This window comes from Actinia tenebrosa, unplaced genomic scaffold (assembly GCF_029948245.1).
Source record: "Actinia tenebrosa isolate PJP-AT-01 unplaced genomic scaffold, QUT_ActTen_1.0 PGA_scaffold5__44_contigs__length_20552954, whole genome shotgun sequence".
In the NCBI taxonomy this organism is placed as follows: Eukaryota; Metazoa; Cnidaria; class Anthozoa; order Actiniaria; family Actiniidae; genus Actinia; species Actinia tenebrosa.
This window is the reverse complement of record NW_028292582.1, coordinates 4331291-4359120: the sequence shown is the minus strand read 5'-3', so window position 1 is coordinate 4359120 and position 27830 is coordinate 4331291. Positions and strand designations below refer to the sequence as shown.

At 38.2% G+C, this 27830-nt stretch overlaps 2 protein-coding genes across 2 annotated transcripts; both read right to left on the bottom strand.

Annotated features, from left to right (window-relative positions):
* Positions 1 to 138: 138 nt before the first annotated feature.
* LOC116303629 (uncharacterized) lies at positions 139 to 4599 on the bottom strand. Its single transcript, XM_031713201.2, has 8 exons — positions 4371 to 4599; positions 3960 to 4093; positions 2639 to 2684; positions 1776 to 1847; positions 1450 to 1520; positions 950 to 1088; positions 789 to 858; positions 139 to 512 (listed from the first exon to the last, which is right to left on the bottom strand). The coding sequence occupies exons 1-8, from the start codon at positions 4482 to 4484 to the stop codon at positions 430 to 432; spliced, it is 729 nt and encodes a 242-aa protein (XP_031569061.1). The 5' UTR covers positions 4485 to 4599; the 3' UTR covers positions 139 to 429.
* A 1013-nt stretch (positions 4600 to 5612) lies between these two features.
* On the bottom strand, positions 5613 to 27790 carry LOC116303627 (uncharacterized). The gene is made up of 39 exons (XM_089037889.1): positions 27359 to 27790; positions 26299 to 26697; positions 25766 to 26085; positions 25367 to 25421; positions 24804 to 24904; positions 24427 to 24519; positions 23787 to 23918; positions 23019 to 23111; positions 22103 to 22163; positions 21607 to 21973; positions 21035 to 21425; positions 20569 to 20801; positions 20112 to 20242; positions 19351 to 19652; positions 18898 to 19014; positions 18416 to 18523; positions 18161 to 18265; positions 17940 to 18077; positions 16967 to 17092; positions 16614 to 16685; positions 16325 to 16411; positions 15868 to 15954; positions 15130 to 15166; positions 14490 to 14584; positions 14002 to 14073; positions 13596 to 13697; positions 13036 to 13134; positions 11940 to 12074; positions 11185 to 11256; positions 10968 to 11059; positions 10425 to 10512; positions 10007 to 10039; positions 9616 to 9721; positions 8811 to 8902; positions 8543 to 8611; positions 8201 to 8324; positions 7664 to 7742; positions 6874 to 6952; positions 5613 to 6594 (listed from the first exon to the last, which is right to left on the bottom strand). Exons 1-39 carry the CDS (start codon positions 27438 to 27440, stop codon positions 6544 to 6546), a joined length of 5025 nt encoding a protein of 1674 aa, XP_088894015.1. The 5' UTR covers positions 27441 to 27790; the 3' UTR covers positions 5613 to 6543.
* Positions 27791 to 27830: the final 40 nt, after the last annotated feature.

The window sequence follows — 27830 nt, the reverse complement described above, 5'->3', positions numbered from 1 at the left end:
CAAGTGTTATCCTCTATAAACAAAGTTAATTTATTTATTTATTTTAGAGTATTTTACTGTATTCCAACCATTGCTTCCATATGCTGCTCTTCAACTGACCTACCAATAATCAAAATAATACTCACAAAAACACCAATGTTTATCAATATTTGAAAACAAAAATCTTTATTATTCAATGGAATGGATATACATAAAGAATCTTAGTGTCTAGATTTGAATTAACTTAGAAATATACCTAACGAGGTCACTTAAAACGTCTCAGTATTGTGCGACATTGCTTCCAGATCATCAAGGAAAACAAATTTCGAGCAAAACTTTTGGAAATATCATCAGAGAATGACAGAAGTTGGGGGCAAATAATTATTCTAGGAGTAAATTAGTCTAGAGTTAGATGGCCATCCTTGAGTATTGCTCTGCTAATTATTGAAATTACATCTCGTTTAATTCGTTCAGAGTTGTCTCCAACTCTTCCTTGACCTTCTCGTACTCTAGCTTGGCATTCTCGAGTTCAGCTGCAAAAATATTTAAACAAAAGTTAGGAATCAAGGGTGGCCCAGCAGTAATCCATTTCCCTCTCACCTTTGGGGTCTCGTGTTCAATTTGCAGATTCCACATCACATGTGAGTACACTTTGTTAGGTCTCTCCCTTGATTCAAGGATTTTCCTCCTGTTTTCCTTCCCCCATAAACACTCTAAATCCCAATTTAATCTGTCATCTAGCCATGCTCAAAATTATCGGCCCCTCTACACTTGTGATCAATCCATTCCATAACTCATTAAATACTCACCTTCCATAGCATCGACTTGACTTTCAAGGTCCCTGACCTTTTGTTCGGCTTTTTCTGCTCGTTCTTCAGCCTAAGGAACAAATGAATGATCCAATTATTAGGACTTGTAGTAAAAATGCAAAAAAACAGCACATTTTTACAGCTTTGCAACAAAAACTTACCTCTTCAAGCTGAGCTTCGAGAGTTTTGATTTGGTTTTCGTAGGTATCTTCACGTTCAGTTGCCTTGCCCTCGCTGATCTCTAAGCTTCGAAGGTTGTTGCCAACGAGGGTAACTTCTTCCTCTAGTTGTTTTACACGCCTGGAAAACATCAGAGCCATTTAAATTTTTTAGATTGTCAATCATACGATTGCCATCACACATTTGCCTTCATGATAAAATAAGGGTTTAGGTGTATATCAAGTTAAGTGTCGCCATTGTACTGTCAGAAAATATAAAATTTTCAAGGGAACATGCATATGGAATGTCATGGTAATACCCCTTGATTGGCATCCACCAAAACCTACATCATGATGACAATGATTCTACACGTGCTGATCATAACGATCGTGAATGCAGGAGTCACCATAAGTGTCTTACTGTGCAACCATCAAAACTTGCAGCTCAAACTTATCTGCCTATAGTGGCTTCTACAGTTCTAGTTACTTTGAATCTCACTTACTCCTCTGCTGTGTCAGCTCTGGCCTCTGCCTCTTCAAGCTCGTTCTCAAGTTCTTGGAGTCTTTCTGAAATCTATGATGAATACACAATTATAAAAAAAGTAATAACGGTCGCATTTGAACATTCTTAACAGATTAGGGCAATCCCTTATTATATGGCTTATTAACAAAGCCCTGATCATGACATGGTGGCTGTGACATCATTTGAAAGTGCTTTATGAGTGACGCTGAAAGCACTTACCACACATTAAAATTTGAAATGCCTTTATGTTTAGAAATAGTTGATTTTTTTATGAATATTACAAATGCTTGTACAAAGAACACCCACCTCCTCGTATTGCTTTTCTGCTTCATCAGCTCTTGTACAAGCATCATTGTATTGTCTTTCCAAAGATGCCAACTAAAGGAGTCAAAAACACATGTTAAAAAGCGAGAAAAATCCATTGCCAATCCTAGGTATAGTGGTACAGTTCATTCGCCCCTCACCTCCTCTCTTGGGTTCAAATCCCAGACTAGGCACTACACATGAGTAGAGTTTCATAGCTCTTTTCCTTGGTTTGAGAAAAAATCTTAAATGCTAAATTCCAATTCCATCTGTGAGTTAGCTGTGCCCTGAGTTTCTGTCAGCCCAGTGGTCGATTTTGATAAAATTTAAAAGCCTTTTTCATGGGTACTTTCCTTTGTTTTTGTTTATTTTATTTTTTTAACACGCTGTCTCAAAATGCCAGTGTTAAAATAATCAAATTTGCCTATGCTTTGAAAAACAGCTTTGACATTTGAATAAATATCCTTGAGTACTATTCCCCTTGATCTTCAGCTACTATTAACAAAAAGGACACTAGTTGTAAATTTGACCGACTCCAAATTAAAGGATAGGGTCAATTTACGCTGTGTAAACCTTCAAAGTCTACTCAAGTACCATTAATAATTGGTATTTGTTATGTTATCTTATTGTTATGAGAGTAACTTAACCTGATCCTGACAACTAAACCTACCCAGTGGGATATCTATCTCTGCACAAACAATTTACTGCCCTTAGGTTATTTTAGAGAGCTTGAAATCTTTAAATATCACTTTATAAGGTAACAATGCATAAAATAATTGTTCTGTTGGTAAGCATACAAAAGAAACAGTATATATGTATTCTTAAAACAGAACACAAGAATAATGGTTGAAATTGTTAAACCTTACCCTCTCCTCATCAGTTTGACCTCTGTTTTCCAAGACTTTCCTTGCTCTGGAAAGAAAAAATATATATTCCACACTCAATTGTATGAACAAATACGTACACCAATATGCATCTAGCATAGAGACAGTAAATCCACTTTAATATGAGGCAAATTTTTGGAATTTTTTTAGCAATGTTCCAATTAAATACCTATTACTAGGATATCAAATTACATTGCATCTATTTTTCCATGCTTCCTAAATACTATATACTGCATCACAAAAACCATGAAAATCTTTCAATTGCTAAATATTTACATAAACATATTTACATTTATATATAATCATTGAGAAATACATTAATTAAATTGGATGTTGCAGTCTAGCCTTTAGGGGAAAAAAAAAAAAGAATGAAAGACTACATTTCAGTAGGAATAATTATTATATTAGTAGACTTCATGGAATCTATCATTTGATCTATACGTATTGTGCATATTATTTTGGAAAATTATCTTAATTCTTATCTAAATTCTGCTAACTGTTTTTTTCAAGTCCAAATGTAGCAAGCTAAATGTCATTATCAACCCTCAAAGAAATACATAAAAATGCAGTGGTGGTCATAACAACAAACAAAATGAAAATGCCCAACGCTCTCGACTTCATTGTATATATATGCATGCTTTTCTAAAACAAGATTAACCTTTGTGTAATTTTCACTGTAAAAGAACAACAGCTAGCTGAGAAAATAAATTAAGGTTTCACAATCCGAGAGCGACTAATTAGCAAAACAACATTAACCTCTGCAAAACCATCAAAAGTAATGAATAAAAACTCTTTCTTAAACCTAAAACAGTCGTTTAAATTCTATATACTAATGTATTTTGAAAAACGGTCGAGGAATTTCAGCAAGAACAGCTATAACGTGGAGATATATATAAGAACATAATCCTAATACTTATGTATGAAGACTTTAAAATAAATATCATTTTACAGCATAATTAAAAATAATTGATTCTTTCTCGAGTATTCTACACTGTATAAGGTTTATAAGTTTTTAAAAAAGTTGAATTATTTCCGATTATACAGTCGGAATCTTGAGCATTTTGAAGACATAACTTTGCATATTTGTAGACGAGAACAAGATACCATAAACAAAACACACTAGTACATGAAACAGGCCAAATTTTAAGATGCATGGGTAGAAATGTTTTGCTTGGGAGCTAGACAAGTTTAGATTACAATACAATTCCGGGCATCAAGAAAGCTTTATACAGTAAGCTGTAATTTGGTAGTTTGTGTAATCTTGAATGACTCGCCAATCCTTTTTTTCCTTAGCCTTACTCACCGTTCACTCTCATCTGCCTGCTTCTCAGCTTCTATTAGTTGTTGTTGAGTGTCTGCGAGCTTTGACTCAGCCGCATCCAAATCGTCTTCAAGCTGTTGAAGCTGCTTGGTCTGGGAAGCGACATCTTCTTCAGCCTAGAATTGAAAATTCAATGACTAACAGATCCAAAGGAATCTAAATGAGAGTATAAAGGTGTTGACAAAGAGAACCAGTCGCCCTAAAACTCGCACGCCAGATTCCAAAGTAAGCGAAATTTTCACCAAAATTGATTCCGATCTTGAATTCGGCTAAACATAAGCACTGAGAAATGTTGCATTGAGATTCAGCATACAATAAAATGGCAGTTAGATGTTATTTAGAGTTCAAATACAGCAGCAGGTTTCAAGTCTAGAGCGTGAACTAAGACAGTACCTGGTCTGCTCTATCGTTGGCTCTCTTCAGTTCGTCTTCTGCTGCTGAGGCCCTGCATTCGGCTTCTTCCAGCGTTTGCCGGAGAGTGGCCATCTTCTTCTTAATGGTTTCCATTTTGTTTAATGATGATAAGCCTAGAGATCGAAGCAAACGAAACGGCAGAAGTCTCCTTCGAAGTTGTAAGTCAAGCACAACCAGCAGCTAAGTGATCTGTTCTTCACGCCCAAATCTTTGATGAGCCTGCGTGCCTTGCCAAATATGGAAAACAAAGCCCGCTTTTTAGTTATGCATGGAATGTGCGCGTCACTGGTCACGTAACACAAGAGAGATATTTTTAGTAACTTAAATTCATTTTCTGACCAAATTCGATTAAGATAATTACTATCGTCTCAAGCAGGAGTTTTTTCCACACTAATTTCGGTAGTTACAGTTTAGCCTGTGAATTGTGTCATTTTTGAACGCATTTTTAATACGGTTGCGTGACGTTCAAACTATTGCGGTCATCATATCTGTCCTTTATATAGGGTGCTAAAAGCCCTGTTATAATAAGGGGGAACTACTCGACGAAATAGCTGTTTTTGTACTCAAAGCAAATAGAAATCCTATAACTGTATATCCTTTCAATAACGTGTTTTTGCATCAAAACCTAGTTTGAATGAGAAGTTTTGGTTGGGAAATCGCGCACAGATTATGTTCGAAGTCACAGACACTTTCCAAAATGATAGATATTATATTGTATCATATTGGTCTAGGGACCAACCCAAATGCTTGTCATTGTTGAGATCCGCTGGTAACCGGCTAAGCAACAATGTTAGATATCCGATAGGTTGACTTATCATCGATACCCATTCTCATATGGAGTAAAAAACAAAAAAAATGGAGTTGAATATCACAGGTAATGACGTCACGACCAAAGGACGAAAGCCGGAGTCACGGTTTTTGGCTCAAAATGACTTGGATGATGACCTAACGCTACCGTCATTTAAAAACATAGAATTCTCGGTAAATAAAAGGAGGGGGAGGGGGATTTTCAAGTTCAAGATGACGAATTTTTTTTCATGTCCGTGGAAAAAAAATCACTTATATTTATGCTGTTGTTAATCGAATAAGAACTGATGACGTCATGCACGCGGATGAAGACGGGAGTCAATTTACATAACACGCCATTTTACCTTCAAAGTATCAATTCCTTTTAAAACCAGTTCAATGGAGAAAAAATGGGAAAAAATATTGGAAAAGAAATAATACTGAAGTCAATATTTTATTGAATCAACTTCGTTAATCAATAATTTATTATTTTTTTATTATCAATAAGAAGGTCTAGCTACTTTGGTTCTTTCCTACCCAAGGGGATCTTTGTACAAATCGGTGACGGAATAATCTACAGTTCGACTGTTGGAGTCACTAATGGACTTATTTACAAATAACAATAAATATCAAAATCAAATAAAACAATAATTGGCAATGATATAAAAATAGATTATCTACTTTTGATCAGTTGTATCGTGTCGATTTGCAAAATTTTGCGTATGCGGTTTATCCACTGAAGAGTATTTTGACTTGATTTTTTTGTTGTTGCTGTTGTGAAGTTTGTCTTTGTTAATACAGCTCAGTAGCTTTTTCACGTATTAACAGAACGTATGCCAACCTTAAAGGTAAAAAGGTAAAGGTAAAGCACCTATATTTAACGTCGGTAGTTTCTTCAGTTGAAATCCAACTGCTATCAATGGAAGCCGACGGTGCGCACTTTACCTCCTCTCACCATCAGTGCTCTGTTTTAAGAGTATTTAAAGCTGAAGCTACACGGATTAGAGAGAAGTCGAAACAGACGTGGAGATCCTAAGGATCGAACCGTGGACCTCAAGCTCTGAAGGTCGCGCACTAACCAACTGAGCTACGCCTGCTCCTAGGAGACATGCCACGCACGAAAAACGAACGTCCTTGCCTCTCTTGAGGCTGCGTCATCTTGCTAACTGCCAAATTTTACTACATGTGATAATGATGATAATACTGTTGGGCCGGAATATTGGATGATGAAAATGAAAACGATAATGTGACGATGAAGATGATGACTATTTTGATGATTTTTCTATTATTGATACCCATGACATCTAACTTATGATGTTGATTTTATGATACGATTTTATGATATTGATTCAGCAACATTTGGATTTTATTCAACATCTTCGTCAATAGATTCGCCCTTCTTGAGTTTTGAAATAATCTGTAAAGGAAAATAATGGTGCATGGTATCAATACTTTGCCAATTAAGTTCGCTGCTTTGTTCATAACCACTTGGTTTTGTGCCTTCTCTTTCATTTCATTTCATTTTTTTCGTCCTTCCTTTCTTCCTTCCTTCTTTCTTTTCCTTCTTGCTTTCTTTCCCTTTCTCGTAACCGATTCTTAACTTATGACAACCAGGCTTCATCATAAATATTTTTCATAGCAGTAAGAAACCATAACAGGGTTTCTCTGTACCAACAAAAATAAAATGTAAACTTACTCCTTTCAGTCTAGCGATCTCCTTGTTGTCGGAGTTCTTCTGTGCGTCGTTAGTGATAAGTTTAACACGAGAGGCGTACCTAGAAAGAAAAGAAAAGGAAAAAAAGAAAATTCACATTTGATCTTTAGTGCTAAGAGCTTTAAAGTGCCTTTGTGTCTGACCAGTGAACCATTGAATGAAAAGTAGTGAAATGTACACCTTTGGACAGGGGCGTAGCGAGGACCTAGGAGCTGGGGGGGCACTGATCCAAAATAAGAAAAAATTTCAAATTCACACGTGCAGATTCCAGGCTCTGATCGGGCTCGCAGTGCACAGGTAGCCCGTCCGGATAACTTCGTATAAATTCGCACTTTTGTAGGTTGTAATAATTTATTTTCCTCTTTCGTTTCGGTTAAATATGTTTTTTTTGTTGTTATTCTTTTTTCAAAATTTTTTTTTTCGAAAATTTTGGTGGGGCACGTGCCCCCACCCCTCGCTACGCTACTGCCTTTGGACCTTATAGGGGATGCAAATGAGCAAAAACAACACGCCCTGCATGCATCAATAATCATCTGCATTGTCATAGTAATTAGCTCTACTACATTTGCATGTAAGGTAGAACAGAAGACAAGTGCACAGAGCTAACAATGAAAAATAAACACGATGACACCTTTTTTCATAGATACACAATTTAGATAATTTGACAATACAGATGATCGATGCAGTACATGTAGTTTTTGCTTATTTGCATTCCCAAATGTGTACATTTCCATCTCTAACGCTCTTGTTCGGAATAACTCCGAATACTTACGTGAGTGAGGTAATGGTTTCGTCTGTGTTGTAGTCAGCAGGAGAGATGTTCACGAACATAAGTGTCTTTGCGTTACCACCTTAGAAAACAACCCAGGAATAACATCAGTACTACAGCAGTTCTCTTTGGTTGACTTCAAGTGCTACATGAAGCTTTTCTTATACTCTATACTCAAAGGTAATAGACCTCTTTACCTTCTTACCTTGGCACAACGTTTTCCCAATTACTCACTACGTGTCATTCGCTAGAGTTATAATTTCTTTGTTTAACGGTTGTGCAGGAGAAAACATATAAATATGAATACAATTCAAACAAAGTATTTTATTCTCCAAAGAATAACACGTGGTCTGAAATGGAAAAATATTCCGGCGTCTATTGACGTCAATATTCTTTATTTCATATAGAATTGTCATACGACTTGAAGGAAAATTATATCTATGCAAAGTGGTGCGCTAAATTTGGATTTCGCTCAGTTGTTATATTGCTTTTTTAAACTGAGAGAATGTTTTCATATCATTAGCATTGCGGCTGGCTTACCAAGAGAGTCCTGCATAAGTAGTGTGAGTTTGTTATTACGATATGGAATGAATGATTGATCACTGGACAGAGCTGAGATGACGTCACCAAGGGCGCTAAGACTCTTATTAATCGATTGGGCTTCCTGTGGAAAGCATAGAAAATATTTAAAGATTTTTCTCCCTAGAGTTTAAGACGCAAATCTTGAGAGTTGTTTATATAGCTTGTCCTTGAGCCTGCGCTTCTTTTAGTCAGCAACGAGAAAAGGGCGCTGACCAGGAAAATCGCAGGTTAATAGAATAGATTGATGATTTGCGGAAAACACTAAAGTGAAACGTGTCTCAAAGTGGTGTATCTTCTAACCTTAAGCTGCTCAGCTGATGCCTCAGTCTTGGCTGCACGTTCAGATCCAGCTAAATCGACAAGACTGAGCTGTGGAATGGATAGATATACATTAGTCGGGATTGCGCATGTCATAATGACCGTGAAAAATTCTGGCAACGTTGGGGTCGAAGACAATCGGTGTTTTAACTATATTTGTATATTCTATTTTCGTTTATTCATTCCCAATTATCGAGAGGTACGCCATTGCATGGGATATACTTAGTGATTTGTTTCCATAGCAACGAACCTTTCCCTTGACGACGGCGCCTGACGTCAAGTTGGTACTCTCTATCACTATTCCCAGGATCAAATGTGATCGTGAACTCTCTGCATTCATCTCTGTAAAAAAGAGAAAAATACGGCACATTGTGACAGAGCTTAAAATAATAGCCGGACATCGGGAAATATCCGCTCAGAATTGGGACTTGTCCGGACAAATCTTTGCCTTGCCGGTCATTTTAACCAGTAACGTTGAGCCAGAAACGAGGTATGACCAAGCTAAAACAAGTAGTCCACTTCCAAGACAGCCTGCGTAGCCAGGCGTTCCTTAAGTCCCCCCCCCCCAAAAAAAAACACAAGGAACGCCTGGCTACGCAGGCTACTTCCAAGATATGCTTCGCTTGTCATACACAAAGGTTTCAGTACGAGTCTACGTGCAAAACTAAATTTATTCTTTTCTCCTTTCAATGAGCATTATTCACGAAGCCTTGAATAGTCCCCTTCACAGATCCCTGCGCCATCTTGAAAGGTAGCCATGCCTTTGCATCGAAGCGAGACAAACAGTGACCTTGCAATGATAGAGACATGTGAATAATTGTCCAAGGTGTTAAAAAAGGTCTCTATCATTGCAAGCTCACCGTTCATCTTGCTTCGATGCAAAGGCACGGCTACCTTTCAAGATGACGCAGGGATCTGTGAAGGGGACTACTGAAACCTTTGTGCGTGACAAGCGAAGTGGGCCATTTGGCCAATCAAGCCCTGTGTGATGATCGAAAATCTTGATCATCACCAGGGTTATGAGATAAAACTGAGATTTATTTTTCGTGGCTTACTTGTGGAAGACACGTGACGATTCTCAGAACCTCTCTCAAAGATCGCCCACAACTCTTCTCTTGTTGCTGCTTCTAACAAGACGGAACCGTTGACAAAAACCAATCCCTACAGGGGCAGAAAAAGTTGTCAGTTTTGACCCTGTGCTTACAAGAGACACTACGAAAACTAGGCTGACAGGGGAATACACAAAATATGACACTTGTTCCCACTATTTTCTGTTGATTTGAGGCATTTTAGTTGTAGTTTTTGTTGTTGTTGTTGATGTCGAAGGTAAGATAACTTGAAAAAAGTTTAAATGACTGAATGAGCGTTAAAAGAAAAACAGCAAACGGGAATAAATAAGAAAAAATCGTATCAAAGCAAAATTAAGGTACTTGAGAAGTTAATTACCTTTTTATCTTTCTTGATGTCAAGCTTGGCGGGCTGAAAACCAAAACGTCATACGGGTTTAGTCAACTAAAACAACAAAGTTTTCCTTGTGCGCCAATTTTGACCACCATTCAATAGCGTTGCAATGGTCTAGTCGCGCATCAGTGTATAATGATGTGTCTCTTATGTGATATTATGGTCTAGGTGCGGTTCGGTGCTCATAGGCTATCTGTGATATTATGGTCTAAGTGCGCATTGGGCTATCTGTGATATTATGGTCTAGGTGCGGATCGGTGCGAATGAGCTGCCTGTGATATTACGGTCTAGGTGCGGATCATTGCGTATTGGGCTATCTGTGATATTATGGTCTAGGTGCGTATGGGCTATCTGTGATATTATGGTCTAGATCAGGGGTAACTGTAAATCAAGACATTCTTACCTCTTTGTTTGCAGGAGCAAGTAGATCAATCAGTTTATCGTTGTATAACTCCAGCATATATGTATAAACTTTAAATGAGAATTTTTTCCTGCGAAATAAGCCGGTAACATTTTGCAATGGTTATACGTGCGAGTCAAACACCAACAGTAAAAACAAGATAACACGAAATCAGCGCCTCTTTAATAACAAGGACGGATACAGGCGTTCCCCCTCTGGGCGTTGAAAAAATATTAACAATAAAGGTTGAGGTAAAACCTAAAAAGGGCGCTATGCGATGCCTCTCTAGGTGACGACCACCTCACTTGAAATCGTTAGATCCGCCAATGTCTTAGATTGGAATGCGTTTTTGCACTCTTTTTATGATCAAAGCTATTTGAAACTAGGCGCAAAGATTTCGTACTTAAAAACAGATCTGAAATGGCTAGGAAACGTAGGATCGTTCCTCTCAAATGGCTTTCATTCCGTGTTAGGAGAATTTGCAATTCCTCGCTTTCTGATTGGTTCGGAGCAAAACCCATTTTAAATCAAATAAGCCCCACATACTTGTTTTCTTCCAAGAGTCGGTAGATAGCTTCCATAGCACGAGGAGCAATACCAGGGTAATTCCCTTCTTTATCTCCAATCATGGTAAACGTAGATAATGTTAAGATCAATAACTTAGAGTGTTAGAGTGCATACCATATATCAGTGAAAAAGTTCTATCCATGCCATCTACAAAGTTATTTAAAAAGATTAGTATTCTTTTATGGAAAGGATATGTTTTTCCAGAGCCAGTCTGTCCGTATGCGAAGATACACACGTTGTATCCGTCCACGGCTGATTGGATTAGGTTCTGCGACAAGAACGAGAATTATTATAAGCATTATAAGAAGATTCATCAATAGCGCAGCGCACTGATTCTAAAAATAGCTTAAAGATTCGGACAAACATTGCATTCTGTTTAACCGCTACGAAGATTATACGAACCGACTTTATTATTTTTACTTAAAGTTACAATAACAACCCATGTAAACTAAGATCAATTGCGATCGGCTGTGAAAATTATCTGCTGAAAGTAAACTTGTAAGTTTGTTTGTCCAAATTTCGCCTTTTTTGTCTTCGTTTTTATGACGTCACGGTTGCGCTGCGCTATAGATTCATTGCTAAAAGGAAGATAACTACGAAGTATGCTTAAATTATTTTCTGACCACACATGCGCATTGATGATGATGATGATTTGTCGGGGTGATGATGATGATTTATGATGCCGATGACAACGATGACATACACTGTTATGATAAAATGTCATGTGTTGATGATTTTGATGATGGTACTGCTGCTGCTGATGGATGATGTGAAGACGATGATTAGCGATAATTAACTGTCCGATGATGAAATTTCTAATTTTTCTTAACTACCCATACAGCTGGTAAAAATGCTACACAAAGCCGGAAATGACGTGTATTGATAACAACCCATCCGCGTCTGCCATTTTCCCGCCGATTTGCTGAACATGCGACTGCTATCAGTACTCACATTAGTATCTTCAAATACTTTCTCTTGTCCATGGTCAGGTGTGAAGACTTGATCAAAGTTAAAGTCCTTGGGTCCTCTAGCGGTACTGACAATGATGGAGTATTCATCAGGAGATTTGATGACCGAGTGGTTACCCTGAAATGACGGGTATCATCAATAATACTCCATTCACCAATCACAAAGCGCTCAAGCGAGGCGCCAAGGCACTTTCAAATGATTACTTAAATTTGAACCTTGCAACCTCGACCTGTTTGACCAGTGAACCGATGTATGGAAAACGGTGAATTCTCAAATTCGTACAAACACCGCTGCGTTCATTGACTACAGACTCATTTACTCAGGTTAGCCTCGTATCCGTGTCTAAATATTCACAAATACCAACGGCAAAGTAAAGAAAGCACAACTTCAACAATACAAACACTTTGAAACTCGACGGACCTTCACTGGAACACACGGATATTATATTCTACATCAAATCGAGAGTATTCCTGAGCAACAGAGGACTCGAAACTGGCGGAAGTATTGAGATAAGGTTTAGTAATATACGCCATTCTGCGGACAGTAGGGACACAACTACAGCTTAATAAATTTTCTTAATTCCCGAGAGTTCAGGGAGTCTAGAGCATTTTGTAGAGCAGTGAAAAGACTTGAAGCACGCGTTAAGGCAATATCATTTACTCTGCCAATCACAACAAGACAAGCCGCATGGTATTGCTATTTATATTACGTCTTATAATATAACTAGATTATTACGCGCGCTCTGATTGGTTGAAAACCTATGAACTATTTCCCCATGGGCTGCACGGTTCATCTTTTCTTGAATCTCGCTATATTATAAATCAATTAGACAACAGAAAGTCACTCGCCCATTGCGTTATAGACGCACTCGAGAAAATATAAAGACGATTAACAAGCTAGAGTGCACTCGGTTAGGTATCGGCTACGCCTCGTGACACTCTTAACGCTTGTTAATCGTTCTTTATATGGGCGCGCGACTTTCTGTTGTCTAATTGATAAATAAGTAACATCTTTTCCTTGCAGTGCAAAATTCACTGTCCCGTTGGAAGGAATACTTGACATTGATTTCCTTACTTACTCTTCCTTTCTCAGTACTGCTGAGTGGTCTGGCCCTGCAGTAGACGCGAATCTTGCCCTTCATGTCCTCCACCATGTTGTAGTATTTCTTACGAAGAATCTAGGTGAAGTGGTAAGTAAAATTAAGATAAGTGTTGATTTTTTCCAGTAATTATATGGTGATAATGGCGATGATGATGTTTGTTGATTAATGATTTATCAATCGGCACTTCACATTCAGTTGTGAATTTCAGATTGCTCTCTTTATGCATTTTACAAGCATGAGATGGTTAGTATGAAGTGTAGGCACTGAGGGTGGTCACTGCCAGGGTTTCATTACGTCCTCAGTGGTTCTTTTACGTCCGATAGTCAACCAACTGAGCCAACTGGTTGATAGTGATGATGTTAGATCGACGATGATGATAATGATGATGATGATGATGACGATGGCGATGTTGATGACAGTGTACGTTGTGGTTAGGATGATGATGATGATGACGATGACGATGATAACTTTGATAGGGAAAAGGAGATATTTCGTATATTCATAGTCCTATTCCATCAAAAAGTATGAACACTAACCCTCTCGCTGTTGTAATTATCGGATAACGACTTGTTCTCATCGCGTAGTGTCTTCACTTCTTTAGTCAGTTCATCAACCTTCTCCTGGGCAGCCAGGCCTTCCTAAATGATTGACAATGAAAAAACGTTAACTCAGCAGCATGGACAAACTTCAAAAATACAAAACAAAACAAAACAAAACAAAACAAAACAAAAAAACAAAAACAAAAAACTGAAAAGAAAATGTCAATATTGCTTTTGAGTTAGAGTATACGATATTGAAATTTTTTTATTGAAACTTCTATTCAAGCTTTTAAGTAAACGTCGGGTGCTTTCAAGCATTTTGATTGGCCAAGACTGGCGCAGGCTCAAGGGTGCCCCAGTGTTCGTCAGGTCTAGTGGGAAAGATATAGTTTATTCTACGAACCTCGGCTGCCACACCAAGTTTAGCGAGGTCTGCTTTATCTTTCTTGCTTTCAGCCACAAGAGAATCATGTTCCTAGAGAAAGAGTGTGAAACCATAACTTAAGGATGTTCATGGGCATTGTTCGCGCGCATCCTTTCCACGCATGAATTTAGTGAGCGCGCGCTCATCATGATGACGTCATTCCAATATTCCAATGTCCAAAATCTCATAAAAACGCATTTAATCTCTTATAGCTCTAAAACGAAGTCGGGGACCCACATTTTTAGTTTGCTTATTCTACTTCTTGTATAATGCTCTTTCATCGTGCAATTTGTTTTTAAAATCTGACAATGGGATTTTTTGTCCATGAACGTCCTTAATTAATAAATATTATGATAATAACGGGAGCCAATGGCCGGTTTACCCACCCCTCCCCTTCGTTTTTATTCTTTTCGCTACACTCCTCTCCTCTAGTCAGTTTTATTTTTAGATAGTTTTCTTTTCTCTACCTTTTTCAAGTCTTTCAGTTCTTCTTCTGTTTTACTTAGCGTTTCTTTGACTTTCTCGAATTTCTTTTTCTCCATCTCGAGATTCCTCTGTGCATCTGATAAGAAAAATATATTTTCAAATTTTCCAATGTATTAGTCTCCTCCACAGCCGTCATGAGTTTCGGTCCCAGATCCTCACGGGCCCTTTCAATGTATTCGTTCCCTAGGCTTTTAAAGGGGCACTTGGATGAAAATGGATAAAGATTGGAAATGACTTTAAACTTAGTTAAACGTATCTATATGGCCCCAATAGTAGCCAAGCAACATATTTTCTTCACAGTAAAATGTAGCGGATAAAAATTGTCAGTTTTTTTCAGCATCTAAATTTGGAGTAAATGACGTCATTTACTAAACCCTATTGTTCTTTTTGCTTTTAACCCAAAATTTCTCAACTGCAAGTGACTCCCAGGCTAAAATTTTCACTAATCTGGTTTACATAATCATAATTGAGTCATAGTATCCTCTAATACTTCAATTATTCGGACTTTCAAAAATTGGGGCGTTTTCATCAGACCAAGTGCCCCTTTAAGTAAAAATATATCCAATGGATTACAGTGTTCGTTGTATTTCTAGCAGGGCGTACATTTAATTAACTACTAACCTTTTAATTGTTTTTCCATTTTCTTACTTGCTGCTCTCTGCAGACAAATGAAACATTTAGTTAATATAATACTAATTTATGCAAATTTGTGCAATTTCTTACAAAGATTTTGACGAATTGATGGTACGCACTCTAATATGTTTGCCTTTGTTTCCTGTGCCACTTAAGGGTTAAACAAAATATGCAGTCTCTCTTTGAAATTGAAGAGTGGATAGCCCTTCGTCGGAGAGGAAGTCACCCTTCATCTACCTCAACAAATCACCCTACCCTCCCCTTCCCAAAACACATGCATGCAGGTTTGTGCTGAGGTAACCACTTAAAATTCAAGGACTACTATTCAAGGAGTATACAAGGACCCAAAAATGAATTTTATGTTCAGCTAACTATGCCAAGGTTTTACACGGTGGTTGCACATGGACGACTTTCAGATTTTCCGATCTTTCTGACTATATCTATTTCAGAACCATGCAAGTAATGATCAAAGCAAAAATTCAAGGAGTTTTTAAGGAGTTTCGCTAAAATCATAAAATTCAAGAGCTTTTAAAGTGCCCTTGAAAACGTGAATTAAATTCAAGGAGTTTAAGGAGTAGCACGAACCCTGGCATGTAACATCTGAGGACCACCCTGGATACCCAATTTTGATATTAAAAAACCTAGATAACCACTCTTGATTCCAAATGCCTGACGCAATCAAAATTTCAAGACTAAAGGTAAAAAATAACATCTTGTATTCCTTACATCTTCAGCGCTGGGTCCAGCCGGCTTAGCATTCTTAGCAGCATCTCTTGCTTCTTTCTCCAAGGCTTTGATCTTCTTATGATCCTCCTACAGATAGGAAACATGTAAGTACCTTAGAATAGAATTGAAGCTTGTATGTTAATAAATGTTATGTCGGAAGTTTGGTTGTGTGGCGATGGGGCATAGGTTACTCTTTCAATTAGCAAGTGGATTTTTTCCACAATGTATGATAAAGTATGATAACTTTAAACCTTTTTTACATCTTAAAGATGTAACTTTTGATTTAAATCTTGAAACCATTAGAAATGTGGAATAAAAATACTGGCCACGCCAAACCAATAGAAAAGTAAGTAAGTTTTTATTTGGCATCTTGCACGCTAACGCACGTTAACGGTAACCCAAATAATCCCCTCCCATCCCCCCCCCCCTCCCCTCCCTCGTCGTAAGACCTACTAACCTGTGCAGCTTTTTTCAGTGCGTCGATCTGTGCTAACAGCTTCTCTTTCTCTTTCGCCAACTTCTCGGGATCGACCGCCCTGGAATCCTAAAAATATAAAATTGAACATTTTAACCTAATTTTACAACTTTAGAATTCGAGAAATCTTGGTTTGGCTTCAGCTCCATCAATTAAATTTCCAACGGTCTGAGTTCGTAGGAAATGTTACAGTCGCGGGTAATTACGAAAATGGGTGTAAACGTCTCCCATTCAGTTATCTTATTCATTCACGAGATAATTTCATTTTTACCTTTCTCTTTGGAGCACTAGTGTCCACCTTGGCGTCGCCATGAGGAACTCCTGACGCTTCCAGTTCTTTGATCTAAAACAACGAAACATTGATAAGACATAGTTTAAAAATGCATGTTTTAGACCAGTTTCGCTAGGACAACTCGCTAAATCACTAGGAGGGATATACTTACTAAGGGATGATACATTTTTCATTGGTGGGGGGGGGGGGGGGGGGGGGAGAGAAGGGGCTGGACATTCGCAGGAAACTTTTGACCCCCCACAAAAGTTCAAACTTTTTGCTGATGATCCTTCCCTCTGAAGCCCCAGCCCTCCAGCCCTCCATCCCCATCATTATTCGTTAGATTTTCTTACCCTTTTCTGTAGCATTTGGATCATCTTGTTGTTCTCCTCGATCTTTTGTTTCGACTTGGATTCGACTTTCTCTTTTGCTTCTTTTACTTCTTTGTCTTTTTCGAACCTCATTTTCTTGTTTGTCTCCTGTAAAACGAAATACAAAAATTATCGATGTAGATGAGGCAATTGCTAGAGAGCTGGATTAGCAGTAGAGTCTAAAACAGGCAATAAGATAGAACAATGTATAACACCAGCAACATGACTAACAACAATAGAAACAGAAGCAACAACACCCTGCGACATTAACACCAAACAATCATGACAACGACAATATGCGGCAACACTTAAGAACCGAGAAGCAGCAGCAGCAGCAAAAGCATCAACAACAACAGCAGCAACAGCAACAGCAACAGCAGCAGCAGCAGCAGCAAAAGCATCAACAACAACAGCAGCAATAGCAACAACAGAAACAACATCAACAACAGCAACAACAGCAGCAGCAGCAACAACAACAGAAACAACATCAACAACAACAACAACATCAACAACAGCAACAACAGTAGCAGCAACAACAACAACAGTAGCAACAGTAGCAGTAGCAACAACAACAGTAGCAGTAACAACAACAGCAGCAACAACAACGACAGTAGTAGCAACAACAGTAGCAGCAACAACAGCAGCAACAACAGCAGCAACAACAGCAGCAACAACAACAGTAGCAGTAGCAACAGTAGCAGCAGCAACAACAACAACAGCAGCAACAACAGCAGCAGCAGCAACAACAACAGCAGCAGCAACAACAGCAGCAGCAGCAACAACAACAGCAGCAGCAGCAACAACAGCAACAACAACAACAGCAACAACAACAGTAGCAGTATCAACATTCGCAACATCAGCAGCAGCAACATCAACAGCAGCAGAAACAACAACAGCATCGATAACAACAGTGATTCAACAGTGAAGACTGAAGGTAGCAGTTGATCATACAAACCTGCAGCTCTTTTTCATTCTTCTTCTGCCTTTCGAGATTGTTATTCAAGGTTTCAATTTTAGCAGAGAGAGTGGTAACGCTAGCCTTTTGAGCCAGGTTCTCTTTTGTCAAGTTATTCTTCTCTTCCTGAAGCGTGGTCTAGATATTAAGGTAACAATATTTTGCACTTAGTAATGTTGAAATTTTGCTGTCTACATGTCTCTATATTTCATAATTCTTACCAATCTCTCTTGATAGGATTTCATTTCTTTCGCTGTGTCGATAGGAATGTTCGCCATGAGCTGTTTTTCTAGCTCTTCAATCCTCTTCTTGGCTTGATCTAAATCCTACAGACATAAACGTCAACGGTAAGCTAAAAACTGCAGCTTCATAACGTAATATAGGCTCATGTCAAGGTCGAACTTTACATGAGCCGAACCTAATGACATAAAAGACATTTTTTATCACATTCCTCTAGTGGTTAGTCCTGAACTTACTTTGTTCTTTGATTCAATCTCGGCTTCCAATCTTTCTTTTGTCGAGTTTAATTCTGCCCTGAGATTGTCTGTATCTCCAGCAGAACCTTCCTTCAGATTTTCAATCTCCTGCAAACATAAAACGGTTGCTTAAGTGAATCTAAATTCTTATTTGAGGAGCTGGGAATGCCTTGTCGTCTTTGAATTTTTTTCTTGAAACCCTCGTGGAAAAACTGAATCTCGATTAGAATTGGGTGTCCTTTAGACTTTCTTAAAGTCCACTGCCATTAAAGACTCAATATTTAATAAGAATATAGTCTCTTTCCCAGGGGAAAATGCTTTCTTTCATTTGAAGCCCCACCCCTCCCCCACACGTGCCTTGTCCTAAGATTTGGCAGATTCAGAACGATAGTGTTCCCTTCAGAATTCCCATTCTATACGTCAGCCCTATATCAGCCTATCTCAGCCCTACGTCAGTCTTACGTCATGCGCACTGCTCATACCTGTTTCAGAACTTCCAGTTCATCCATTCTAGCCGACCTGTCAGCTTTCTCTTGCTCGAGTTCCTGTGCAGCTTTAGTTAGTTCATCTTGTAGCTCCACCAGTCTTGACGACATTTCCTGGACAATCATTGGAAAAAAAATGATGAATTCAATATCTTTGAATTGTGCTTTAGTGTTAATGCCCCATGAGGTCAGAGGTCCCCGCACACTCGTCTTCGGGGGGAAAGACAGAGGGAAGACTCGAAGAAAGTAAGAAGTAAGAAGTTGGAAGTAAGGTCCCTTATGATAATTCCTGGATATGTCCCCAGAGCTGAGGTGCAGTGGAATGATGCAGCCAATCAGAATTGACGATTCGACATCAACTCCCAATAGATTGTTAGAATTTGTAAAAACTTTATAGCATATTTTATTAGAAACACCCGTTCATAGGTAGTAAAAATGAGTTCTCCTTACCGACACATCTTCACCTTCAACAGCCAGGCCTGGACTTGTAGGAGGCGACATAGGAACACTATCTCTTGCTTCACTAAGCTCAGCTTTAAGCTCCTCATTCTCAGAATTCAGCTCGTCTATTTTCTCTTCTAGACTAGAATTCTTGTCATTTAGAGAATCAATTTCTTTGCTTAGTTTTTCCACCTCATTTTCGTTCCCTTTCTTTAGTGTTTCTAGTTGAACTTCAAGGTTATCTCGTTCTTCTTCTAGTTTGTTGATTTTTTCTTCAAGTTCTTCGAGTTTTTCATTACTTACACCCACCGCTACGACAAAAAACATTGGCGGTGTTAGAATTTTACCATTAAGTTTGATGCTTACAAGTACCGATACAGCAACTTTTAATAAACTATAAAAACGAGAGAGAACTTCCTACCAAGTTGCTACAAAACACGGTCACAAATTCTTTGTCTCGGAATAGCTGAGTGCATAAGCAGAACAAATAAGGTGCAGCAGAGAAAAATAGCAAAGCACGAAGTGTGTAACATCAAAAGCCACGAAAATCGTCCCAAACTATCCAAAACTTGCGCGCAACGTTGCAAAAGTAGAATTGAGATCTGCTTCTGCATTGTGGCATTGCGCACAACAAGTTTCATCGTTTGAACTTGACCTGCAACGTTGCTGGCAAACGGTGTGAAGTTCTAAACCAATATCAAATATAACCGGAATTCTGCGAGGAGTGAGTATAAACTTGCTAAGTGTGTCTTCGCACAAGAAAGACCTACCAGCCACAGGTAGAGTGTCTGGAACAGAACCTTCCTTCAACATGGTCATAACAGCGATCGCATTTTGTGCCTTCTGTAGTTTTTCTTCCTCTTCTTTTAGCTTCTCCATCATTTGCTGTATTTCTTCGCTCCTACAACGATAAAATCCGGCCAAGGATTTGAAAAACGTTTTTCTAAGTATATCATACTTCATGATATATACACAGATCATGGTGTCTGTTGTTGCTGTTTTTGCCCCGTCCTCTCTGCCCGCCTTCAAACCTAGAAATTTTATCGACACCCTGAAACAACCTCTAGGATGGTCAAAGTCAGGACATCGCTAACTCATAGATCGAATTGGAATTTAGCGTGTTCGGTTTAAAGAAAGAGTACAAATTTCAACCGACAAAAGATGTTTGAACTACCTCGCGTGCGTGCATGACCGCCTAGAAGAAGAGCTAGAAGTAGCCTAGCTTACCTGTCATCTTCAGTTGGTTCCTCGCCGTCATGTTCAGCTTGATACTGCTCTTTCCATTTTTCAAAGTCTTCTTTCATTCTCGCTTGTTCCTCTTCAAGAGCTTTCTTCTCATTTTCTGCAGCCTGTAGCTTCTCCTCTGTCTCTTTGTCATCTTTGTTTTGTGCTGTAGCCTCAAGCAAGCCTTGAAGCTGCTCACGAAGAGTCGTACACTGTACACGAAGCTCACGGATTTCCTATTAAGTACAGTAGCAAATAGCAAAGACAAAAGATTGTTATATTTGTAGGATTTACAGTTTTTCCTTGCAAAGAATTTTCTTACGAAGATTATGCAAACATAAATATTTGCACTGTTATAAGACGCCTTGGTTGAATTTCTTACTTTCTTTTGTAAAATACTTGCTGTCTTAAGAAGTTTGAGAATTTTATGAATAGGACTTTCTTACAATGGATTAAAATAAAATCGTACCTGCTTATTTTCAGCTGCATGTTTTTCGAATCTTGTCTTTTCTTTTCCAAACTGACTGTTCTCTTCTTGCAGCTTTATTACTGTTTGTTTTTCGTTTTCTAACTCTTCTTTAACTTTTTTAGCTTCGTCTTCAAACTTTTTCAGTTCTTCTTCTATCTTGGACTTTTCTTCTGTTAACCTGTTTTTTTCTTCAATAAGCTTGTTTATCTCTTTGGTATCTTGTACAGTCGTTGTTACATTAACAACTTTGGTTTCAGCTAATTCTCCTTCGGCTTTTTCCTTTAGTTCTTCATGGCTTTCTTCTTTAGTTGCTGGTGTTTCGACGACTGCAGAGGAAGTTGGTGTCGTTGATACTACTTTGGTAGGAATAGCAGCAGCAGCAACAGCAACGCTAAAAATAAGTATTTTTTGAGAATGGATTGTAAAGGACACAAAATGTTGTTGTTGTTGACGTTGTAACTCGGGCATTTCTTTCCTCTAAGCCCTCCTATTCTGAAATTTGAACCACTATTCAATAACGCAAAAAATACTAAAAAGAATAAAAATTATAATCCTTATATTCTTCAACATACCCTGCAACTTTCATTCGCTCTAATTCTTCTCTCAAAGATGTCAACTCGGCCTCCTTTGCCTCAATTTCAGCGAGTTGTTTCTGGTTCTCTTCAGACAATCTTCGTTTCTCTTCTTCTACAGATTCCTCATTCTCTTTCCTCTCTTTTTCCAGCGTTTCATCCTTTTCTTTTATCAACTGATCGAGCTGTTGTTTCTGTTCTTGCAGCTCTTCTTCATGTTTTGCTTTGATAACTGACAGCTCTTGTTCGTGCGTTCCTTTGTTGGAATCGAACTCTTCTTGTAGCTTTGCGTTTTTCTCCTCCAGTGATTTGAGTCTTTCCTCAAGTTCCAGTGTTTTATTTCGCTCATTTTTAAAATCTCGTAGCACTAGGAATCAATAAAAAAATCCCTGTAAGATGACACGGCAGATATGGTGCCCGAAAACACAGATAATTCAAATTCTTCTCACACACTTCAGTTATAATTTTTAAAGATTGCATTGCTTTTGTGACTTACTTGCGGTGTACTTTACATGCTTAGCATCCAGCATGTCCGTCAAGTCTTTAACTGCTTTAGTCTAAAATGGACAGAAAAACCTCATAATAAGAACAGGTTTTGACAAAGTACAAAAGTGGGGTTGCATAACTAGCAGTCAAGACAATTGCGCAAACTGAAGATAGCCTCCTTTATAAGTGCGCGCTTTGGAGCAAAATTCATTCCTAAGATCAAGGCCGTAGCCAGTATGAGGCGAACCGAGGCACTCGCCTCGTTAAAATTTTACCAAACGTTGTCGATCTTTTTTTTTTTCCATCAGACTGATAATATTATTCTACGTTGATATTCAACATTGTTAGGAACGAATAATCATCATCCAAGGTTGACAATCACAGTGTTTCAGAATAAAAGATTGCATACTAAGTTCCGCTTAAAACTGTTTATGAAAGGTTACCAAAAGGCCCTCAAAACGCTGGAAATCGCATTTCCGAGAGTCTGAATTTCAAAACTTCGAACCCCCCTATAGACTGCCGCCTTCGGCGCTCGTGCTACCCCCTCGGGGTCTTTCGCCTCGGTTGTAGTTTCTTCCTGGCTACGGCCCTGAAGATATATATTTTTTCCTAATACTGTTAATCAGCTTTCATAAGGAAAAATGCTCTAGGCAAGTATTCAAAGTATCCACAGAAAAAGAAACGCCGGGCCTCAGCTCTTCTAGTAGAGCAAGTTAGTTTCTAATATTGAATTCCATGTATTTTTAGTGAGCATATTTTATAATTTGTGTGCGAGAACATTATAAAAGAAAAGAATACGAAACAAGCTTTCAGTTCACTTCAATCTTTCGAACATTATTTCAAAATTTAAAGAAATTAATGTATTTTAATTTATTCAAAAAGTTTATGACATTAATTATATATACAACAAGGAATGATTTGATTACCTTTTCTTCCTCCAGCTTATTAAATTCATCTCTGTTCTTTACCATCAATTCTCGTTTCTCTTGTAAAAGCTTTTTGTTCTTAGCCTGGATGCTCTACAACAAAATAAGACATGGATTAGATTTTTTGTGTATGGTGAACTGACTCCTTAAAAGGCCTCAAGACATGACTAGAGAATCCACCCGAAGCATTTTAGTCTTTTGCACCCTGCTCTAAATCATCTGTCATTTCCTAACTGAGGATAAAGCCAAGGGTAGTGAATCAAGGGTGGTGCAGTGGTGACCCTAAAGTGTAGGTCTCACACTTGATGTGAGGGTTTTCCTCCAAGTTTTCTGATCACTTTACCTAAACAAGCCCAGCATGCTAAAATCTAATTCAACCTGTGAGTTAGTCATGCAATGACTTATATCAGCCCAGAAGTTGTTTCAGGGTTTGATCTGTGAGTTAGCCGTGCCTCACTTAGATCAGCCCAGAGGCTGTTTAATTCACTGTTTGATCCGTGTGTAAGCCATGCCCTGACTTAGATAGGCTCAGAGGTGTTTTCAGGGTTTAATCTGTGAGTTAGCCATGCCCTGACTTAGACCAGCCCAGAGGTTGTTTCAGGGTTTGATCTGTGAGTTAGCCATGTTCTGACCTAGATCAGCCCAGGGGTTGTTTCAGGTTATCAATAAAATGAGAGAACCCCAGTTTTCCACTAGAAGCTGAGATTTGGAAAGGAATGATAGGGGTGGGGTGAGATGTGATTAGTTGCTATACTGGCTGATATTTACCTTGACTGTTTCCTGCCAGTACTGTTGTTTATGGGTAGTGTCTTCTCTGTGTATTTCAATCACATGCCTAAACGTAGCCACCTTATCTGAATATTGAGATCTGAGTCCAATCACAAAAGTATTGAACTTGCCCTGAAATTGACAAATGGTGTCAGAGTAAGTCAATAAGTGGGTAAGTACAGGGACAGCAGAGCAGATTTTTGACTGGGGGGGGGCTCAATAGTGACATTGTATGGCAAGGTGGGGGGGGCTGAGTTTAGTGAAAATGTATTAAAATTTCACAAAAAGTGGGGGGCTAAAGCATAAAATCTTACTGTTATGCATTGTGCTGTATTAAAAGGCTGCTTAAATGAAGCAGTAATGATGAAAAGGTAAATTATACACCGTGAAAAGATGAAAAAACTTACTGACGTTTCGGACGCTAGTCCTTCGTCGGAGTAATGAAGTAACGGAGTAATGAAGGACTAGCGTCCGAAACGTCAGTAAGTTTTTTCATCTTTTCACGGTGTATAATTTACCTTTTCATCCTTACTGTTTCATTAGAAACACCGACGCAGCTCACACTAGTTTTTAGCTAGTTATATCTGCTTAAATGAAGTTTAACTGTAAATCACGAACAACAAAGAATAGGTCACTTTACCTGGATTTCATCTTCTATCAGTCTGTACTGATCCTGTATTTGATCAACGACTTTGATATGACTTGCTTTCATTCTCTTCATGTCATCCATAACCTATACCCACACACATGGATAGCATAAAACTAATCCTTTGGCTAAAATGATGTTGAAAGCCACTGGTTAAATCAAGTAGACTGAATAGAAAAGATGGCAGGAGATATAATTGTGACATTTTAACACCCTTCTCTTTGCTCCTTAATGCACTTGTGTATGTACTTCTGTACAGTATTATGTATGAAGATATAAAACTATGAAGTGGGAGGTTCCTTTCTCATTAAGGGGATCCCTTTACTCCAACTTTACCCATGTCAATCAGGCAACATACTAGATAGCTTTACCTTTTGAATACACTCTCTGGCATAGAAAAAGGGTATGTAGGCATTCTGTTCTCCACTCAGCTTTGGTGGAGCAAGCAGATCACAACTGGATACTGTGCTAGCTAAAAAAGATTAAAATGATTGAACATTATATCATTTACATTCTATTAGCCCTCCACAGATTGACAAACTTTATATGCATTTGCAAGGTCTTGAAAATGTCATGTCATTGAAGCATGAATGGCATAGCATTGAGAGCACTTGTATATCTCTCTGCTCAATACCAGGTGATCTTATTTTGACAGCCCATTAAAAACCAGCCAATCAACTCACATGAAGAAATCTGATCACGTGGTTCATCAAATCTAATTAGCATATAATGCTTTATCTACTGGTAATGCATCTAAAATTCAAAGGTTTTCCTAGCAATTTTGTCTTTTATAAGACTGATTACATAAGTCGGTGCTTTTGCTCCTTTGTCAATTCTGGATATAGTTGAGTGACCACAACCCACAAAGAAGCAAAAACTATGACTTATGGAATCAGTCTACTCTTTTATGGACACTGGACTGTAACAAACATACCTCCATCTCTTGTTCCATCTTTTACTATGTCCAGACTCCAAGGTTCTTTTGTTTCCTATAGTATCATGAAAATAATGATGCTATTTTAAACTGAGTCTTTTTTTCTCCTTAATGCTTAGCTAGACATAAATATGACCTGTTTTTATGATTATATAAGTTTGACATTACCCTAGACACTACTCCTTCAGAACAACTTTTACAGTGCTTACCAGTCCCATACATAATATGTAAAATTGTACCATTTGTGCAAGTTTTTCCATAACATTCACAAAAGAGTTTTCATGAGGGCACATGCCTATGCAATGTCATGGAAATGCCTTGATTGACCCACCAAAACCCACTTGTATGCAATGGCAAACTGTACAATTTTAGAAGTGATTAGAAAGCACTGTAGCCTACCCCATTAGTTAATGCCAGTTGCTTGTCATTTGACCAATTTTCTAGTGTTTTATCCTGTTGTTCTGGTTGAGTAGCTGATGTACTTGCCACAGGATCGCGCAATTTGCTATTAGGTCTAGCTTTGTTTTTGTTCAATAATGCAGAAGATGGAGCTGTCATTGGTCGTTCAACAGGAAGAGGGAGTGGTCTTTTACCAGGAGCTGTAGCTGGTCGGCTCTTAGATTTAGTGAGAGCTTGTCCATACATAGCTGCAGCAGAGCTAGGCCTACTGGGTGCAGCATCAGACTCTGAAATATCAGCTTCGGCAGCACTCCAAGCATCTAAATTAGTGAGAAATACTGTCAGAACATTTAAGAAATCCGCAATAAACATAAATAAAATAATCAATAAATAAAAAGGTCCCCAATATGGCTACAGTCAAAAGTGGCAGTGCTGGGTATATGCACTAAACTTCCTTAAACACTTAGCACCTGCATGTCAGAAATTTTGATATTGCACAAATATCACACATAAAATGAATTAAATTCTCCTACCTTTTCTGGTTTCACTTTCTGGAGTCTGCCGTCCACTTGTATCCTCGCCATCAGTTGGTACTACTGTATTCCTTTTAATTCTCCTTTTAGTTCCACTTTCTATACTACCCATGGAGTCTGTCTCAGTTCCATAAGGTACCTCAGTATCTGTCGTCATTGGATAATGTTCTCCTACACCATTTGATATTCCATTCACTTCTGATGCACCAATCGTGTCCACGTCTGAAGGCCCTTCAAGTGGATCTTTTTCAGAGTCTGGTGCCTCGCGTACTGATATAACGCTACCCTTTTGTGGCACACTTGGTTCACTTTGATCACTCTGTTCACTAGAGTCCTTAGCTTGTTCTGGGATATCACCAGATTCTTTAGTAGTTTCTGTGTCATCTGTGTCTGTCCAAGCTAGAAAAGAAATTAAACAGTTACTATAAAATTACGAGGTGTGTAAGTGACATAAATTTTTAAAAGTCATAAAATCAGTTAAAATTTTAATGGTGAAAATCAAATGAAAAATGGACATCTCTAACCCCTACTATGGGAGGGGTGGTGACAAAAAATACCATTACTTGCAATAATCATAAAATAGCCATGCAAATCTACAAAAAAATAACTTTTTCAACTCCATAACTGATGCTTCCATATACTGTCCACTGCAGTAAATGATAATTTATAAGTTTTACATAATTTTCAGCTAGCATTGGAGCATGCAGCTTTCAAATTCAGCCAGTGACTACACATGACTATTACTTACAGTAAGGGAGGCACTTTGCAATAATAAATGCTAAAATTAATCGGCTAAAATAAACCAACTAACTAGAATAAAGACAGTGTTATGTACTGCAATGTAAGTTAAATGACTGTAAGCCTGATTCGGTTCCCTTTCCCTGATTCAAAGCGATAAATTTGTTGGACGTAAAAAATTGGCCTGAATTTATTGCGAGACATTTTGCTGGCAAGAACTTTACTTGGAGCGAGCGATTCATCTTAAAAATTTACACAGAAGATAAAAGAAGAAAGGTTTATTATCGAGAGATCTATTTATACTAGTATCTATTAAATCTACCTTGTTCTTTAGCTGTTTCTCTTGATTTAGCTTTGACACTAGATTTTTTGGGAGCAACTTTAGGATTCCTCGTTGCCATCATCTTGGAATCGTGGAACTTGAGCCAAAATGGAGTTGGCAAAAAGGAATGGCTAGTCGTTCTCCGTGTTCTTGGACTTTCAAGATCGCAAATTCCTTGGATGTTAAGATAACATCAAGAAGTCTTCCCTATCTAGTTGTCTTTCCATATTTCGGTTCCAAGGATCGAACTACCAAGTCAAACAAATCGAAGAAATCTCGCTCGATCATAAATTCGTAGGATTAAAAAGAATTGTAGGAGTTTATGAGAAATATAAACTCAATTCCGTATTCTGGTTTTACGCAGTAGAAGATTATTACAAAACAAAGATGTCCTAAAAAGGAATAAATTAGCACAGTTGCCTTGGAAGTGCGTCCATGTTTACTGCGTGACGTCAGAACATGGAGTTCGCGG

Coding starts and splice junctions, on each gene's coding strand:
- LOC116303629 (XM_031713201.2), bottom strand. CDS start 4,484: ATGGAAACCATTAAGAAGAAGATGGCCACTCTCCGGCAAACGCTGGAA. Junction 4,094..4,370: donor CCAACGATAGAGCAGACCAG/GTACTGTCTTAG, acceptor TTTCAATTCTAG/GCTGAAGAAGATGTCGCTTC. Junction 859..949: donor TCGAAGCTCAGCTTGAAGAG/GTAAGTTTTTGT, acceptor TTTGTTCCTTAG/GCTGAAGAACGAGCAGAAAA.
- LOC116303627 (XM_089037889.1), bottom strand. CDS start 27,440: ATGATGGCAACGAGGAATCCTAAAGTTGCTCCCAAAAAATCTAGTGTC. Junction 21,974..22,102: donor GCATGTAAAGTACACCGCAA/GTAAGTCACAAA, acceptor ATTGATTCCTAG/TGCTACGAGATTTTAAAAAT. Junction 15,167..15,867: donor CTGGACCCAGCGCTGAAGAT/GTAAGGAATACA, acceptor ATTTGTCTGCAG/AGAGCAGCAAGTAAGAAAAT.